This window comes from Mustela putorius, unplaced genomic scaffold (assembly GCF_011764305.1).
Source record: "Mustela putorius furo isolate JIRA1106 unplaced genomic scaffold, ASM1176430v1.1 tig00003932_pilon_pilon_pilon:0A:0A, whole genome shotgun sequence".
NCBI lineage: Eukaryota > Metazoa > Chordata > Mammalia > Carnivora > Mustelidae > Mustela > Mustela putorius.
The window spans coordinates 6,554,087-6,573,359 of NW_025422077.1; the positions used below are offsets into that span (position 1 = coordinate 6,554,087).

General features: G+C 44.0%; 1 protein-coding gene across 2 annotated transcripts; it reads left to right on the plus strand.

Moving 5' to 3' along the window:
* The first annotated feature begins 11,670 nt into the window (after window positions 1-11,670).
* On the plus strand, window positions 11,671-15,402 carry LOC101684346 (CDKN2A interacting protein). 2 transcript variants are annotated; one of them, XM_013058975.2, is made up of 3 exons: window positions 11,671-12,248; window positions 12,710-12,809; window positions 13,277-13,348. In XM_013058975.2, exons 1-3 carry the CDS (start codon window positions 11,977-11,979, stop codon window positions 13,283-13,285), a joined length of 381 nt encoding a protein of 126 aa, XP_012914429.1. In that variant the 5' UTR covers window positions 11,671-11,976; the 3' UTR covers window positions 13,286-13,348. The 2 variants fall into 2 exon arrangements, with proteins under 2 accessions (XP_012914429.1, XP_004757751.1); XM_004757694.2 differs by having other exon boundaries at window positions 11,692-12,248; window positions 12,710-12,840; window positions 13,277-15,402.
* The last annotated feature ends 3,871 nt before the right edge of the window (window positions 15,403-19,273 follow it).

A 19,273-nucleotide genomic window follows, 5' to 3' on the forward strand; every position in this document is an offset into this window, starting at 1 on the left:
TACATGTTAGGTCATAGTGATGTAGATAAAAACTACATAGATATTATATATATCCATATATATCTATACATATCTATCTATCTATATAATATATAGATAAAAACTAGAGAGAGAGAGAGAGCGCGAGCGCACTCGGCCAACATTATCTCCTAGCTCTGCCATGTTTCCTTCCTACAAATTTCCCTTACTATGTTCAAAACCCACTTCTCACTGACAGAAACAAGTCGAGAATGTCTCGGTAAGGATGAAATTCGGTTTCTAAATGTGAAGTCCCCCATGGGGAAGAGAACACACCACAGATTCCCAGGCCACACTTCACTCTCCCGACTGGGTTTATGGGGGGCTCCATCTTGGAATCTCAAGACAGTGGGGGTTCTCTGTCCCGGCTTGCTCAGGCGGGGCCCAGGGAAAGGAACCAATTACCCATTAGGTGACCAGTGTCGCCTCGGAGAGATGCGCTGCTCTGTGGTTACCAAGACTCCCTGCATTGTGGAGTGTGTGGGTTTGTGCTCCATTTTCTCCTTGTCTTTTCAGGCAGCATGAATCCCCCGCAACGAGGTTAACTGTAAATCAACTTATACCAGCAAGTAACGGTTTCATTGTGTCTGACTCAGGGAATCCAAGTGGCTAGATGCTAACCTCTTCTCTTCTTGAAACCTGGGTTAGTGGGAGGAATGCTGACCTGGAAATCAAGTGTTAAACCCTGCTCAAGGGACTCTCTGAGCCTCAGTTTCCTGATTGGTCTTAAATTTCCTAAAAATGAGGAAACAGCTTCAATGCTCCATCCCTACAGAACCTGCCTGCCAGTCATAGTATTCCGTGAATCTCTGATATTATGAGAGAATTGAAATTATTTAAAATTGAAGTAATTCTCTATTTTTAAAAAATATTTATCTTTTTTTTTTTTAAAGTAAACTCTTCATCTAATATGGGGCTCGAACTCACAAGCCCTGAAATCAAGAATCACATGCTCTACTGACTGAGCCAGCCAGCCACCCCTCCAGTGTTTTTTTCTTTCTTTTTTTTTTTTTTAAGATTTTATTTATTTATTTGACAGACAGAGATCACAAGTAGACAGAGAGGCAGGCAGAGAGAGAGGAGGAAGCAGGCTCCCCACTGAGCAGAGAGCCCGATGTGGGGCTCAATCCCAGGACCCTGAGATCATGACCATAACCAAAGACAGAGGCTTTAACCCACTGAGCCACCCAGGTGCCCCACCAGTGTTTTTTTCAAATGGGTACATTACATCCCCTCTCTCCGCACCAATAGGTACAAGATTAAGATCTCTGTCTTTCAAGACAACCAAGGTCCAGAATCCAAGGACCCAGGGCCACTGAGGCAATGGTAATGCCCACTTTGGGCAGTGGGGTGGTCCCAGCACTTCAAGTTCCTCTTGTAACCTGAAGCCCCCAACTCTAGAGTCTGAGTCCACTTGCATGTTCACCGAAAAGTGCGATCAGATCCCGCCCCCCCACCCCCATAATGAGCAGATTCATGACCACGAAGGTAATGTCCCTGTGTTATTTCCCCTTCCTGTTTATTAGTTCTCATTTCGTGGGGCAGTGATGAAAGGAGCAATCTGATCCTCTTAAGCTTCAGCTTGGAAAAATACATACATGTGAGTAAAAACGCCCCCCTCTCTCCACTCTGTCAAAGCCCTGTGGAATCAATTTCACCAACCAAGCCCCAATGAAATCAATGGCATAAGCTCCTGAATTCATTTCCATGGGACCTGGCATTGTAAAAATAATTGGATTGCCCCGCAGACTAACCCTCTTTCCAGGAAATAGAGAAAATGTGCCTTTGCTAGGAGGTGGGGGTGAAAAGTCGTCTAAGGGCTGGTAAGTCTCACCCTGTGTTTTCAGCATCGTCTTGTCAAGAGGAGCTATTATCAAGTCCCAAATGAGCCCGGCAGTCCTACCCTCAATGAGGTGTTTAAAACTGCCTTCCCTAGTGAGAATGAAAACACTTCTTTTGTTCCCATCTTTAAAATTAACTGCATAGTATTACCACCATCAATGAGGTGTTTAACATCAAAATTGCCTTCCCTGGTGAGAAGAAAAACACTTACTTTGTTTCCTTCCTTAAAATTAATTGAGGTTTTTAAAAACTCATCCTTATTCAACCAACAGTTGCAGAGAAGGGGAAGAAGATGGGATTTTAAAATGTTGCCTTTGGTCGCCCATCAGAGATTTTCCGTGCGCTCTTTCTGTTCAGATCACGGGCTGGACTTTTTTCTGCTCCTCTGCTTTATTATTCCCCCATAATATAACACTGGTCATCGGTGTGATCCCGGGTAGGGATTAATTCATAGGTACTCGCTACGATGAAGGAAAGAAGGAATGATTTCCGTCGACTCAGATGTTCCTTCTTAGCTCGCAAATTTTCTACAGGCTTGCTTGTCTGTTGGTGTGAAAGAAACCGCTTCTTAAAAATTAAAATTAGTCCATTTAGGGACTTATTTATTTATTTGAGAGAGGGGGGTAGCGGGTGGAAGGGAGCTGGGGAGGGGCAGAGAGACAATCCTCCAAAAGACTCTGCCCTGAGCACGGGCCAATGCAGGATGGATCCCGGGACCCTGAGATCATGACCTGAGCTGAAACCAAGAGTTGGAGACTCAACTGACTGAGCCACCCAGGCGCCCCCAGGATCAGAGCATTTTAAAGGATCATATAAGTCGGGACATCTGGTTGGCTCAGTGGGTTGCGTGTCTGATTCTTGATTTCTACATCAGGTCATGATCTCAGGGTCCTGGGATTCAGCCCCACAGCACTGGGCCACATCACTGGGCTCTGTGCTGCATGCAGAGTCCACTTGTCCCTCTCCCTCTGCTCCTACCCCCTATTCCCCGCTCGTGCTCTCTCTCTCTCTCTCTGAAATAAATAAAATCTTTAAAAAAAAAAAAAAGATTTTATTTATTTACTTGACAGACAGAGACCACAAGTAGGCAGAGAGAGAGAGGAGGAAGCAGACTCCCTGCTGAGCAGAGAGCCTGATGTGGTTCTCAATCCCAGGACCCTGAGATCACGACCTGAGCCGAAGGCAGAGGTTTTAACCCACTGAGCCACCCAGGTGCCCCTGAAATAAATAAATCTTTAAAAGGAATGTAAGCCTATCTAAAAGAGCTCTCAGTGGCCAAGGTGAGAACAGAATAAATAACTACAGTATAGATTATAACCCCAAAACAAATCAGCCACGAGTCCATACTAATATAAATAAATGATTTAAAAAATAAATAAGAGAAAGGAAAATTTTTCCTTACATAAGAATTCAAATTAATAAATTCAGGAAGAACAGAAAAAAAAAATTAAAATTAGTCTCTAGTAGGAAAGTTGGCGGTGGGGGGAGGGGCTGTAGATATTTCCAAAGATGCTCCCTGTCCCCATTTTCCTCTGGAATTCCAGAAGCGGCTCTAACTTTTATAACCTTCTGGCTAGTACTTGAGTTGTGGCGTGTTCTGTGGCCGCTGCCTTTTGCAAGATGGAGAAGAATGTAGAAGGCAAATAGGCAAAGCCCTGACTTTTACGTGGTCACAAGGCCAGGTAGAGCCTAAGAGTAATAGGGTAGAGGAATATTAGAAAGAACAGGTGCTTCTCAGATGAGAAATTCTTCCAAGGAAAGGAGAACTTGGAGGGGAGGGTTCTGAACCAGGAGAATGACTATTGGCTTGTTTCTGGAGAAAGCCTCCAAGTCCTGCCCCCCGCCACCCCCACCACCACCCTGCACTCCCTAGGCTGAGCTGCAGGGGGAGGAGCAGAGGGAGCCGATGCTGAAAAATTCAGTAGGCTTGGGGGTCCTTGAGCCGGCTGACTCATGCCTCAAAAACCCACGGACGCTGGAAGACAGCCAGAGCACCCCTCTGCTCAGCACGCGTGGAGAGTAGACTAGAGCGTCTGCCCGTTGTGTCTGGGCCAGTAGACCTCAAACAGCCTCACAGAGAACAGCCCATGGCTGAGACAGGCTTGAGTACAGCAAAGGAGAGTCCTCTGACTTTTAAACAAACCCTACGACAGGAGTGAGCAGGATGAAGCAGAGGCCTACATAGACCTACAAGGACAAAAAATTGATTTAAAAAAAAAAAAAGATGAATGTTTTAGGGGGTGCCCGGGGAACTCCTAACCTTGACCCCACCCCCACGTTCAGCTTCCGTGCCTCCACACTGTGTAAGCTCCCTGGAATGGATACTCAAAATCTTGAATGGACTGAAGTTAAGTCTCCATTACTTGGTGAAATGGAACCTTAAAATACAGAATGAATTCAATCATAGAAAAATGTTAAATATCTGGGGCACCTGGCTGGCTCAGTCGGTTAAGCGTCTGCCTTCGGCTCAGGTCATGATCCCAGGGTCCTGGAATCAAGCTCCAAATCGGGCTCCCTGTTCAGTGGGGATGTGTTTCCCCCTTTCCCTCTTGGATCTCTCTTGCTTTCTCTCTTTCTCTTTTTCAAATAAACAAATAAAAATCTTAAAAAAGAAATAGTTATATTTCTTTGTGCACCTTGAGTTTGTGGAATGAGATTTGTACTTGCCTGAATTTAGTTCATTCGCAAAGATGTTATTTGTATAAATAGAGAAACCAATGATTACTACTGCTTAGGACCAACCAAAACCCACAAGGTATTTCTAAACTGCATTTATTGAGTGTAAAGTATGTATCAGGTCTGAACTATTCTCTTTATATACATGAGCTCATTTATATTTCCTACTATTCATAGGTGTTGGAACCCCCTTTTTGTGTTTAAGGAAACAGAAATTTAGAGAAATTGGGTTTTTTTCTAAGTAAACCCTATACCCAACATGGGCTGGAACTCACAACGCTGAGATCAAGTGTCACATGCTCTACTGACTGAGCCAGGTGCCCCAAGAGAAATTAAACAATTTGCACAAAGCCACATGCGATAAGTAATAGAGACAGAATTCAAACCCAGAAATGTCTTCTCCAAAATCAATATATTTTTTTTAAAGATCTTATTTTAAGTTATCTCTACACCCAGTGTGGGGCTTGAGCTCACAACCACAAGATCAAGAGTCGCTTCCAAGGGGCGCCTGGGTGGCTCAGTCGGTTAGGCACCTGCCTCCAGCTCAGGTCATGATCCCGGGGATCTGGGATTGAGCCCTGTGTTGGGTGTGTGGGGCTCCTTGCTCAGCGGGGTGTCTGCTTCTCCCTTTCCCTCTACTCCCCCCACCCATGCTTTTTTTTCTCTCTCTCAAATAAATAAAATATTTTTTAAAAAAGAGTTGCTTGCTCTACCGACTAAGCCAGCCAGGACCCCGAAGACAATATTCTTAATCGCTAAGTTAAGCTACCTACTGTCACCTGCTGGCTTCCCGATCTCTCCAGGAATGTTCCTTTCTACTGCCCCTGCTGTTTGTAGTTTCAAGACAATCGCACATTCACATAATGGAGCCATGGGTACAAAGAAGCACAAAGTTCATATCCTTCCTGCTCCTAGTTACCAAACTGCCCAATAACTAAGTGGTTTATTGCTGTCATAATCTTAGCACCTTGATTTAACAAGTTTTAGCTCACCTTTCCAGCCTCTATACCTTGTGAGTTCATCAAAATTGCTGAATAATTAAACTTCACCAAGTAGCAAAATGTGACAGATCAAAGTCCTAGACCAGAAGTCAATATATTATTGGTCTCCCATTCTTGTTCTTTCATTAACGAATTGTTTGATCTTGGGCAATCACTTAGCCACTCTGACCTTCAGTTTCTTCATCTACAAAATAAACAAAATCTTACAGTTCTCTTCAGGCTCTAACTTTCCATGATTCTGAAGAGCCAAGATCAAGTTTATTATTTTATGGGAACTCAAACTGTCCTTCTCCAAATATGAACTGTTCTCTGATCTCAATCTGTATTTTGGTTCCGGATTTAAATCCCCTACATTCTGGCATAAGGCACAGGTAAAGAGTTTCATAGAGATGGGAAATTACATATAACAAGACCTCATCTTGTTAGCACTAGGAGAAACACGAAAACTAAAGATCACCTTGTTTTCAGGAAAACTCTGTATAATCCTATATAAAAAACATAAGAATTGCTGTAAAAAGATATTACACTTTGGCTAAGCTGTGAAGGAAAGAAGTCGTCCTGATAAAAAGACCTCACAGAGGACAATTGTCTTGTGTCCTTTGAAACTGCTTACGACCATTCTTTCTTTAAAATATTTTATGGTATTTGGTGATCCTTCTCATATGGCTGTTACCTCCATTTCCTTGAGTGTTAACTCTTTGATTTATTTAGTTTGTTATTTTTCCTTGCGTGATACTGACCCTACTCAAGGGCTTTATTATTCTCAGGGTAGACACATGACTCAGACCTACGCAATTGGAGAATTTCATACCCTTGGCTAGAGTGCTTATTTAAGGGATAAATGGATTCCCAAAAGAACCTCAGGACGTTGGCAGGAACTATCAAGAGATGTTCTGGGGCGCCTGGGTGGCTCAGTGGGTTAAGCCTCTGCCTTTGGCTCAGGTCATGATCTCAGGGTCCTGGGATGGAGCCCTGCATCGGGCTCTCTGCTCAGCAGGGAGCCTGCTTCCCACCCCTCTGTCCCTGCTGCTCTGCCTACTTGTGATCTCTCTCTCTTTCTCTCTGTTAAATAAATAAAATCTTAAAAAAAAAAAGAGAGAGCGAGAGAGAGATCTTCTCAGTTTACCGAGCTAGAGGGGATGTACACACTATGGAATACTAGGAACCATCTTGCCACTATACAGGGAGAGCTTGCCCGAGATTGAGGCTGCCACAGAAAAAGCAAAATATACTAATGAAGACCAACAGGCTTCCTGATTATATTATTTGAGTATTGGATGCCATGTTTTACTCTCCAGTCTGTCAAAAACACAGCCAATAAATCCCCTTTGTGTTAAAGCAGAAGCCATTTTATTTTATTTTTTTTAAGACTTTATTCATTTGATAGGCAGAGATTACAAGTAGTCAGAGAGGCAGGCAGAGAGATAGAGGAAGCAGGTTCTCCACTGAGCAGAGAGCCCGATGCAGGGCTCAATCCCAGGACCCTGAGACCATGACCTGGGCCGAAGGCAGAGACTTTAACCCACTGAGCCACCCAGGCGCCCCGCAGATGCCATTTTAAACCATAATTTGTTTCGTCACTTGCACTGAAAATTAATCACACCAGAATCTGTGAGCCTGTAGAGATGGTCCGTAATTCTCTGCTTCTCTACATCAGAAGATGCCCAAGGGGTCTTTCTAAAATGGAGGTCATTGCTTTGCCACAGAAAAAGGTAAAGTGGAATCATATCCTATCTTTCATTTACGGGTTGATTTTGGAAGCTAACCCCCCTGAAGGATGTAACTTCACAGTCTTTTAATTCTCAAAGCAGCTAACAAATTGACATTTACTAATGTTAAGGATTAACGCAAAAACAAAGGGCACAAATTTCCTGCAGGTAAACAGGAACACTTTGGAATTTTCCACCTGTTGCCAAGTTACCACTAGCAATTACATTTTCTCTGAAAGCCAGGCTTTTTTTTTTTTTTTTTTTTAAAGATTTTTATTTATTTGTCAGAGCGAGAAAGCACGCCAACAGGGGGAGAGGCAGGCAGAGGAAGAAGCAGGCTCCCCACTGAGCAAGAAATCCAATGCAATGTGGACTGAGCCACCCAGGCATCCCAAGCCAGACTTTTTGAATGCCCAAATATCTACATTATGGTCTCTACTCTAGAATTTTCTTTTTCTTTTTCTTTTTTTTTTTTAAGATTTATTTATTGGGGCACCTGGGTGGCTTAGATGGTTAAACATCTGCCTTTGATTTAGGTCATGTCTTGGAGTCCTGAGATCAAGCCCCATGTCGGGCTCCCTACTCAGCGGGGAGCCTGCTTCTCACTCTCCCTCTGCCTCCTCCCCTGCTTGTACTCTGTCTCTCTCTCAAATGAATAAATAAAGAGAGAGAGAGAGCATGAGCCTAAGGCAGACCCTTAATCGGCCAAGCCACCAAGGCACCCCATCTTCCAGAATTTTCTTACATAACATGGGGATCAAAAGCTGATTGTCTAAAATTGAGAGACTAAGAAATTAAAGATTGAGTATATTTAAATGTGTGACAGCTGGCCAACAAAAGAATAATAAAAATGCAACTAACAACAATTGGGAGAAGAATGGGATAGTAAAAGTGATATGGATTTATCATCTTTCACATTCCAAGGGGGAATAAGTACTATTTAAAGTTGAAAAATCAAGAAAGAGAAACATTAGCATATAACTTAGTTACAAAAATAACTGCACAAAGAAACAAAGGCAGAAGATGACATACATTTGTAAATAAATGCTGTTATTTTTAGAGGGGGACCAGGGATGAGAGGGAGAGAGATTTTTACCTTCATTTTATGCCTTTTATTTCCATTGAAAAGTTTCATTTCTGTGAGCATGTGTAACTATAATTTTTTAAAACTTGGCCAGAACTTAACTCCCTTCATCTAGGCAGCTTGCTCCCAATCTAAAATGTCCATTTCTGGCATTCTCTGTCACATGGACTCCATCTCCCACCTCCAAATTTACATTTTCTTCGAAAATGGGGGAAGTGTTTCTCCTTCTCCCGTGAGGTTAATCTCTCTACCTGTATGTAGGATCCCTGCCCCTTCCACTCCTTTAGAAATTGTTACCCTTTTTTCCTTCAGGATCCCCAAACTCTCCCTCTACTGGCTCTTCCCAGTCACAGAGAAACACGTTCAAGATACTCCCATCCAACTAAAAGCTGTCAGGACGCCATGACCCTTTCTGGCTTTCCCTCTCTTCTCTCCTTCAGTCAGTCATCTCCTTTTCCTCTCCTGAACTCGCTCCGTGTTGAGTCTATCTCCACCACTCCACCCTTTTGCTAAGCTCCCCGGAAGGGTTCCAACCTCTACATCCGTTGACAGTATTCCTCTTCCTGACTTCTCCCCAGCTACCGAGGCAGGGGACCACTGTCTCCTTAAAGCATCTTTGACTTGCAGGACCCTTCATCTTTTCACTGTGGTTTGACTAACTTGTGACCTCGTAGATTGTTTGCTGTAAACGTTTTCCCTTCACTGCGGACTGTTTCTCAAGTCAAACCATAACCTCAGCCGTGACATTGACTAGAGCATTTGCTTTACCCAGACTGTCGCACTCCACGTGCAGGCTTTGTGCCCAACACGTCCTAAGTCCTCTTCCTGCAGTCACCCTCAGGAGCAGGAGCCTGCCTTTCGGCTTGCTCCACGTGGGGGAGCCATCTTGCATAAAGGTCGGCTTGCCACAGGAGTTTTTACCAGATTTCTCCAGAGACGCAACAGAGCTTCAATTTTAATGAATGTGCTTTTCTTTGTAACGAAAACAATTAATCTCATGAAATTAAGAGAATTCGGCCACTTGCAGCTTAAAACATAATTCGGTGGGGGTAGCAGTGGATATTTCTGTTTATTAGGATTCTCTCTCTGTCCTCTGATCAGATTTCTGGGGGGCAGGCAGAGGTAGGGGAAGTGGCTTGTGTATCATCCTAGCATTGTCTCTGTACTACTTCTCTCTGTACTGTCTTCCCTGTGGGATCTACTGAGAGCAAACTGTCTGATCCCCCAATACAAGTGACATTGGTCGCTGGTGGGGAGTTTGAGGGGTTCTCCCCTCTTGATTGGCCCTACCTGGATCTCAGGGGCCTCATGACTTGTTGAGAACTGGCTGCTTTCTCCTTTGAAGCCCAGGCCGTCCTATCCTCTAGATGCATTTGGATCATGCTGCCTGGGAGGCACCTGAGCATTCCTCTCTCTCTCCCTGTAACTTTTTTAATTCCTCTAGGACCTGTGAGAGACATGTGTGTATGTGCTGGGGAGAAGGAATGGGGTGGTATAGTCAGTTCTCAGAGCAATGAAAGGTTCTTTCGGTGCTCATTTCTACTCTTCTAAAAGCCAACCCATGGTGGCTCAGGGAACTAAATGTGCTGTCTTCTCCCCAAGGTGCAGACAGAGCCAACACTTCCCCTCACCTTCACTAATGTTCCTAAATTCTCTTACCTTTTTTCTCTGAATTCTTCCCACAGTCCAAAAAGGAATTTCTCTCCACAGGGTGAGAAGCATTTTCTTTTTCTTTTTTAATATACCATTAAATTTACCATTTAAATTGGTATTATTTAAATTTACCATTTAAATTAAAAATGGTAAACATTTTTACCAAATCTTTACCAATTTACCAAATTTACCATATTAATTTTAATATACCATTACATTTACCATTTAATATACCATTCTTCTAGCTCCGTGGTCCATGGTCTATGCCCTGAATCTCTCTATATGTAAAATAAACTTTTTAGGAATGAGAAATACATGTATCTTTTCTTAGTGTCAAGCCTCTGGCTCTTGGAAAGTACTCTGCCTTTCAGGCCACATTGCATTTACTGTAACTTTAAAAATTATTTGGGAACTCAGGTATTACTCTCCTCTCAAGGCAATGAACCCCACAGGTGGAAGGCTACATGGGAACAAGAAGACAAGTGAGAAAATTCTTGGCTTAAAATGCACACATAGGATCTAGGTATGTGATCAGGGATTTTTACTCGTCATCTTCCCCCATGCCAAAGAACTCATGAAAGCAAAAACCGTTACCATTTGTCTTTTAAATTCCCAGATTCTGAAGCCTTTCATCTCAAGTTTCAGAAATTTTCATTGAAGAGGAAAGAACACAATTAGAAGCAAAATCCCAAGCTTCAAAACTCCCTTGTGCCTGTTTGTAGGAAGTTTCACTTAGTATAACAGGAAAGTGGGTATTATTTTCATGTTAATAGCAGAATGGTTTGATTATTCCAGTATGTCCATAAATTACGTTAAAAAAAATCTTATCCAGTGTGACTTTTGGGGCTTGATTATTCTGATTCAAGCATTTTTGAATCCAAGTCCATAAATGTTTAATGGAAAGAAAATTTATTTTTTACTTCGTAACTGATCATTATTGCACAGCACTTATTTTACCTTACTACAATGTATTGATCTTGAAAACACATATACCTGAAATTGAAATCGTTAGCGATAAGCAAGCCGGCGGCAATGTTTTTAAGTGTGGATATTATAAAGTAGAAAAAAAACGCAAGGGAAAAAAGCTCTAAAGGGGGAAAGGTTTGGGGGGACAGAGATACGCAGGCACTTTTGCACGCTGCCTCCCGGCTATCTGCCCAGCTGGGGGTTACGCTCTGTGACTCTCGGGGACCCAAGTCCTTAGCAGTCCGGGACGCCGCGGCTCGTCCACCTCCGAAGCAGCGCCGCGGGCTGTTTTCTGACACGATCCAAAGATGGAGGCGCGCTTTTGTTGATGGCGGCCCCGCTGAAAACCAGCGACCGCGGCGGAGGCGCGCACACCTCGCCTTGGACTCGCGCCTCGGGCTCTGCGAGGACGCGGGGGCACGCGGGGGCACGCGAGGGGTTGACCCGCCCCGGCCCGGCTGCCCTCCGCCGACCCGGCCCTCCCCGCCCCCACGCCCAGCGCCGCGGCGGGCCCGCGGACGGAGGGAGGGGGAGGGAGGGGGAGGGAGGCGGCGGGAGCGCGCGCGGCGTCACAAAGCCGAGCCGGATCGCGGGGCTGGAACCGAAGACCGGGGGGCCCCGCCCCGGCGGCGCGGAAGGCGCGGAAGGCGCGAGCGCTCAGCGCCCACCCGCCCTCCGCCCCCGCGGACGCCCCTCCGCCCCCGCGGACGCCCCTCCGCCGCCCGCCCCAGCGGCGGCGTCCCGGGCGCTCGGGCGCCGCAAAGCGTCCTGGGAGAGCCGGCTCGCGCCGGAAGGACGCGCGGGCGCTCGGCGGCGGCGAGGTTATAAAAGGGAAGGAGCCGGCGGCGGGCGGAAGTGGGCGGTTCGGCGGCTGCCGGCGCTGTTGTTTGGCGTTTGGGCCTCCCGAGGGGCGTTCTCCGGAGGGCCGCCGGTGCAGGCCGCAGTGACAGGGCCGCTCGCCCCCGCGCAGCCCGCCTCTCTCCCGGAGCAGCGTCTGCTCGCGGCTTCCGCGACCCGCAGGCCCAACATGGCGCAGGAGGTGTCGGAGTACCTGAGCCAGAACCCGCGGGTGGCCGCCTGGGTGGAGGCGCTGCGCTGCGACGGCGAGACTGACAAACACTGGCGCCACCGCCGCGAGTTTCTGCTCCGCAACGCCGGGGACCTGGCCCCGACGGGCGGCGCGGCGGCCGCCAACGCGGAGGAGGCTGCGGACGCCGAGAGCGGGAGCCGCAATCGGCAGCTGCAGCAGCTCGTCTCCTTCTCCATGGCCTGGGCGAACCACGTCTTCCTCGGGTGCCGGTGAGTGAGCCGGCGCCCCTGACCCGCTCCCCGCGTCTGGTGGCCGCCCCCGGACTGGGGCCCGCAGCCTCCGCGGGGAGCGGGAAGTGGGGAAGCGCGGGAATCTGCGGGACTGGCTGCCCTCTGAGGGTGAGAAGGGCGTCTCCGCCCGAAGCCGACCTGACCCACAACCGGCCCCCGGGTTGGGTGGGGGGCGTCTGCTCGGGTTGTGGGCGGACCACGCTCTCGTGGGGGACGCCGAACTGAAGGCTTGGGGAGGAGCGACCCCGCCCCCCAGGCCCTGGAGCGTTTGTTTCTGGGGTTCCAGGAAACCGAAAGTTCTGGCGGTCGGCGCACTTGCTTGATTACAACCAGGAAATGCAGTTCCTGTGGCCTGTTCTTGCATTGCCGAAGTAGTAGCTTTAAAAAAAAAAAAAAAAAACACTAAAAAGCATTTTTTTAAGGGTCTTTTTCTTTTCCAGGTACCCACAAAAAGTTATGGATAAAATACTTAGTATGGCTGAAGGCATCAAAGTGACAGATGCTCCAATCCATACAACAAGAGACGAACTGGTTGCCAAGGTGAAGAAAAGAGGGATATCGAGTAGCAATGGTTAGCAGATCATAGATGTGAACATACATAGGAGTTTAGAACATAAGTTTGATACCATTAGGAATTACTGTTATTACTAATTTTTTTTTTAACAAGCTAGAATTTTTACGATATTAATAATCAAGTTGGAATGTTAAACCTACGTTATGTGTCTGTGTGTTTTAGGCCCTGGTTTTGATAGTTTCCTTTGACTGCTTTAGATTTTCAAGTGTCAAATGTTGTCTGTGCTGTTGACTTTTTTAATATTAGAAATTAAATGATGTCATCCAACCCCGTTTTAAGAACTTATGCAAGTTATTCCACACTTTTGAAAGAAACTGCTAGTCCTGAAATACTTTTGCCTCGTGCCTTTATTTTAACAAGTATGTGTCTTGTAAACTTTCAGCTGATCTGTATGAGCTCGACTTAGTCATTTGTCTGTTTTCCTCCTTTTCAGAAGGGGTAGAAGAGCCTGCGAAAAAACGAATCATCGAAGGAAAAAACAGTTCTGCAGTTGAGCAAGATCACGCAAAAATTTCTGCCAAAACAGAACGTGCGTTGGCTCAGCCGGAGAACAGCTCTGCGTGCGCAGGGGCATCTGCGAAGTCGGAGAGTGGTGGGAACTCCAGGCGCAGCTCTGGCACCTCGAGTCAGAATAGCTCTACAGGTGATGGAGATCGGTCTCTTTCTAGCCAAAGTAGCAGCAGCATTTCCTCTCAGGTAACAGCGGCAGGGTCTGGAAAAGCTTCTGAATCAGAAGCTCCAGAGAAACACAGTTCAGCATCCATTGTTTCTTCGTTGTTGAAATCCAGTGTGAATAGTCATGTGACCCCGTCTGCTGATTCCAGACAACAAAGCGGATCACCTAAAAAGAGTGCTTTGGAAGGCTCTTCGGTCTCCTCTTCTCAAAGCATCTCAGAGATTGAGGTGCCTCTGTTGGGCTCCTCCGGAAGCTCAGAAGGAGAGTTGCCACTGTTGTCTTCTAAACCTAGTTCAGAGACAGCTTCAGGTGGGTTAACTTCCAAAACTAGTTCAGAGGCCAGTGTTTCAGCATCTCTTTCTAAAAATAGTTCCTCATCAGGCACATCCTTACTAGTTCCCAAGAGCAGCACATCGACAAGTACCTCGATGCTGACTTCCAAAAGCACTTCGCAGGTAGCTGCCTCACTGTTAGCGTCCAAGAGCAGCCCCCAGACCAGCGGATCTCTAGTTTCCAAAAGCACTTCCTTAGCCAGCGTGTCCCAACTGGCTTCGAAGAGTAGTTCTCAGACTAGCACCTCACAGTTGCCTTCTAAAAGTACGTCACAGTCAAGTGAGAGCTCTGTTAAATTCTCCTGTTGCAAATTAACCAATGAAGATGTGAAGCAGAAACAACCTTTTTTCAACAGACTGTATAAGACAGTGGCCTGGAAGTTGGTAGCTGTTGGTGGCTTTAGTCCCAATGTGAATCATGGAGAGCTCCTAAACGCAGCTATCGAAGCTCTAAAGGCAACACTGGATGTGTTTTTTGTTCCACTAAAAGAACTAGCAGATCTGCCTCAAAATAAAAGCTCCCAAGAAAGTATTGTTTGTGAATTGCGATGCAAGTCTGTGTATTTGGGCACTGGCTGTGGAAAAAGCAAAGAAAATGCAAAAGCTGTTGCATCAAGAGAAGCACTAAAGTTATTTCTCAAGAAGAAGGTAGTGGTAAAGATATGTAAAAGGAAATACAGAGGCAGTGAGATAGAAGATCTGGTACTCCTTGATGAAGAATCAAGGCCTGTAAACTTACCGCCAGCATTAAAACATCCCCAAGAGTTATTATAATACGTCCAGAATACCACTGCATATAATGTCTGGTATTGGAAGAGAAAAACTGGCTTACTTTTGTATAATATAAAACACAGGCTTTCACAAATTTTGTATTGCTTTTTTCCAGTTTTGCAGAAAATTTACATTCGAGTTCTCTTCACACAGTAGAAGTTGTAAATAATTTATGACAGTACATACTAAAAAGTATGCATTAACAGCATACCAGTATGCTGTTTTATTTGCTGAAGAAAATACTGTCTTCTATTTTTAATGATCCGTTAGGTACGATGTGTAGTTCTGTAGAATCTTAAAACTTTTGTACTACTTTCAATTTGGTGAAAATGTATTAAGTTGTCTACCATGCTTTCCTTTTTTTTTTTCCCTAGCTGAATAAACCTGCACATCAAAGGGGACCATAGTATTTGAATGTCTGAAAGTCTGTGAAGCTTAAGGTTTTAAGAATGTTGCCCATAATGTTGAACATGTCTGTTAAAGAATAAAAGAAAAAATAGTTGCCTCAGACTATTTTTATGAGAAGTTGTAAGCATTTTTTAGATATAAAGCAGTATAAAGTACTTAAGGTTATTTTATTCTGAAGTTGTTTAAAATTCACCATGATTTTGACCGCTGCAGATTCTTTAAGTGGGTTAATTTATGTTTGAGGTAAAATACAATTTACTCTTTTTCTTAAAGACATAAATGTGGGTTTCTATATTAAGCATATTTTGTGACTACTATTAACAGATTGATTTGTTTAGATATTAAATGCTTTAAGCTATTTTACCTTTTCAAGAAGTTGTGTTTTTTTTCCCCCCTCTAAGTCCCAACCAGTTCCTGCAAATGGGCTTCCCACTACTAGTCATAAATTACAGTCAGGTAATTTTTCTTAGCTGATACACAACTTTTTAGGGATAGAGATGTTACAGTTTACAAATCTAGAAATAGTTAAACTAGATGGTTTTTAAATTTACAAATCTACAAGAAGACTGGGAACAACGGAGAACCAGGGCGGCTTGAATGAGCTTGTTCGGTTGAATTACACTTGTTAGTAATGAAATGGAATCCTGTGTCAGGGGGTTCTGACTGTATTACTCTTATTATATATTCTGTTTCATTTGTCTTCACACTCTGGCCCAAGACCTGGCCTTTTCTGTCTAGCTGCTGCACATTGAGAAGTTGTGTATAGAGAAAAATCAAGAAATGACCTTTTATATTCTAGTTTTATTAGAATCGGAAAATTGAACATAAGTAGCACAATTTCAAGTACACAGAAGTTATTTCTGTTTTATATTCTAGAAATAGACAAGGATAGTTAACATACTTGAAATGATCAGCTTTCATTTTACCAGATAATCTTCAATGATTCAGTTTCGAGGATACTAAGTTAGATACCAAAGTCCATATTTGGTAAATGGGTTGGGTCTTTATATGTTGTAAGAAGCAATGACATGAGTGTTATGAAAGCACTTCTACCTTCCTCAGTCTGGGAATGTGTATTTTGTGGGACAATGATTCCCAGAAAAGTAAGCAAGATACTACAAAGGATAAATAAATTTCTGTAATGCATCTGATTAGGTGGTTTGGTAATTTCCTAAATTGGCTTGTGTCAAGTTAGTATAAAGTTCAGTGAAAATCAATTATATTGATACGGTAGAATTGGAGGAAGTTGCTTAGTGTAAAAACATTAATTTATAAATGTTTAGTTGCTATAGCCTTACACTCAGCTTATAATACAGCTTATACTTAATAAAAATTTAAAGAATCCCTGATAAAAGAGAAACGCTTATTTTGCAATAGTTCAGGATAGTACAGTGCAGAAGAAAACAAGCTTTGGGTAGGAATCTGTTACTCTTTTTTTTTTTTTTTTTTTTTAAGATTTTATTTATTTGACAGATTACAAGCAGACAGAGAGGCAGTCAGAGAGAGGAGGAAGCAGGCTCCCTGCTGAGCAGAGAGCCCAATGTCTGGCTCGATCCCAGGACCCTGGGATCAGCGATCATGACCTGAGCCGAAGGCAGAGGCTTTAACCCACTGAGCCACCCAGGCACCCAGGAATCTGTTATTCTTGAGATAGAATCTTGGCTCCCCTTGGGAATTTAACCCTTAGACTTCACCTGTAAGATGGACTAATGGCCGTCTCGAAGAGCTATGAGGATTAAGGGAAATAATACATTTAAACTGTCCAGTACAGTGCAATATACCATACTTCATTAATTGCTTGTGTATGTAGGCTCATTTCCTCACAACTTCATGAGTAACTATTCTCATGTGGCCTATTTTTCAATTGAAACCAAGTTACACGGTCAAAGAGTGAATTCACACCCGTATCTAATTTCAGAGCACAAGCTCTTACTGTTTATCTTTCTCATTTCTCTAAATGCTAAAATTTCTGAAAATCCCCGAGACTGTAGCTTTCTACCAGTTTTATTAAGTGACAAAACATGTTTCCAAAGCCTCATTTCCCTGGAATGAGTCACAGCAGGAACTCTTCTGTTTCTTAGTCCTTTTCCTTAGTAGTTGCATGTCTTAAATATCTTCAACTAGGGAATTAGCCGTTATGGGTGTAACTGAAATTTGTTATGATGATTATTTTTAAGATTTTATTTATTAGAGCATAAGCAGGGGTAGCAGTCAGGGGAGAAGCAGGCTCCCTGAGGAGTAGGGAGCTCAGATGTGGGGCTCGATCCCTGGACCAAAGATCTTGACCTGAGCTGAAGTCTGGCGCTTAACTGACTAAGCCACCCAGGTGCTCCTAAAATTTGGTTTTTTGGATTTTTTTTTTTTTAAGAATTTGTTATTTGACAGACAAGTAGGCAGAGACAGAGAGAGAAGGAAGCAGGCTCCCCGCTGAGCAGACAGCCAATGTGGGGCTCAATCCCAGGACCTTGGGACCAGGGCCTGAGCTGAAGGCAGAGGCTTTAACCCACCTAGCCACCCAGGCACCACCTGAAATTTGTTTTTAAAGAAAGCCCTAAAGGGGTCCCTGGATGGTTCAGTCAGTTAAGTGTCTGCATTTGGCTCAGGTCATAATCCCAGGACCCTGAGATTGTGCCCTGCTTTGGGCTCCCTGAGCAAGGAGCCTGCTCCTGGAGTCTGCTGCTCCCTCCCTCTGACCCTGCTTGCTGCTCATGCTCTTGCTCACTGGCACGGAGTGAATAAATTACCAAGATGGGAAATAACTGAATTTCATCCTTAAATTGAGCTGAGATGATGTTCTAAAACTGATTTCCCTTGATGGTGCTAAAATCGGGATTTTTTTAAATAGTAAAGTTAGTTTGATGTAGAAGACTGGTGTCATCATGAATTTTTAACCCAAATTTTGGGGGCCTGCCACTGCGTCCATTGACTAGGGTGATTGTCATAAGGATAAGTGTAATTCCAAGGCTTTTGATGTGTATTCTACACACACACACACACACACACACACACACATGCATATATACGTGTATATATGAAATACATATAAAAAGCCTGCTTCAATTTATAAATGAAAGGCCCATCATTTAGCCTACCAAGTGCAGCTTTTTTTTTGGTACACATTTCTCCTTGCTGTTGAGATCCCTGAGTAATGACAGTGAGAAGGTAACCAAAGCCAGCATTGACTGGGAACCAGGTCAGTCCTACAATTGCGTTGTAGTGCAAGGGGAATTTGTAGGCTTTTTGCTCAAAAATTGTACTAAAGTCCTACATGGACTCACATCACTGACAAATCTCTCGGTAGCCATTTCAGCCATGACTTTTAAAAAAATATTTAATGTAATTAATGGATAGAAGTGCTTTCTGTAGCTTTTTACCATTTAAACAAATAGAAAGTGCAGGGGTTGTCAAGCCATTAATTTTCCCACTACGCCACAAGAAAGACATTGGTAGAAATTTCACATTTCCCTGGCTTTCTTGAATGCACTTTGGTTGTTATCCAGCTAAAACCATTTGTTTTTCCTTTGCTTTCTGTTTTACCAGCTTTATCTGTCTCTACTTTTCTGTTTCCAAAAAAAAAAAAAAAAAAAAAAAAGAAAGAAAGAAAAGAAGACTAAAGAAGGATTATCCCCTGCAAATGAACATTAATTTTTGAAGATTTCTTCATCTGTTCCTCTGCTGTTTATAGAGGGAAAAAAAATAGTTAGTAGACAAAGTCCCAAACTAAAGTGACTAACTTGGAAAAGGGAAGAATGTTAATACTGAAAAGGAATGGTGACATACAGGACATTTGTTTGAAAACGAGAGATTTCATATGCCAGGACTTTAACAGGAAGCAATCAAATACACCTTTTGTGATTTGGGCATTTTCACGAGTAGAATCTGAATAGACCTTAGCAGTCATTGGGAAGCAACCAAACTGTCTCAACATAAACAGTAAATACACTGAACTATAATACCAGTCTGCAGAAGTGGAATGTGTAGAACTTGAAAAGGAATGTAAAGACAGGCCAAAAGGATAGGCACCACCTAGGGTTTGCCCTATGACTGTTGTCATGTAAATCAGTTCACCAGGGCTTGGACACACTGAAATGATAAGACTGGAGCTCGGAATACGTAATCTGTGGTTTCCAAACTTCCCTTTCGCCATATGCCCTAAAAGAAAAATGGGAGCCCCGTGTGTATGAAACAGGAGCAGAACTACCTTAGTTCAAGGAGGGTGGCCCCCAGAGAATTCCTTCTAACT

Excerpts from the sequence above, each read along its gene's own strand:
- LOC101684346 (XM_004757694.2), top strand. The coding sequence starts at position 11,977 with ATGGCGCAGGAGGTGTCGGAGTACCTGAGCCAGAACCCGCGGGTGGCC. Across the intron at positions 12,249-12,709 it reads CACGTCTTCCTCGGGTGCCG|GTACCCACAAAAAGTTATGG; the intron begins GTGAGTGAGCCG and ends TTTCTTTTCCAG. Across the intron at positions 12,841-13,276 it reads AGGGATATCGAGTAGCAATG|AAGGGGTAGAAGAGCCTGCG; the intron begins GTTAGCAGATCA and ends CCTCCTTTTCAG.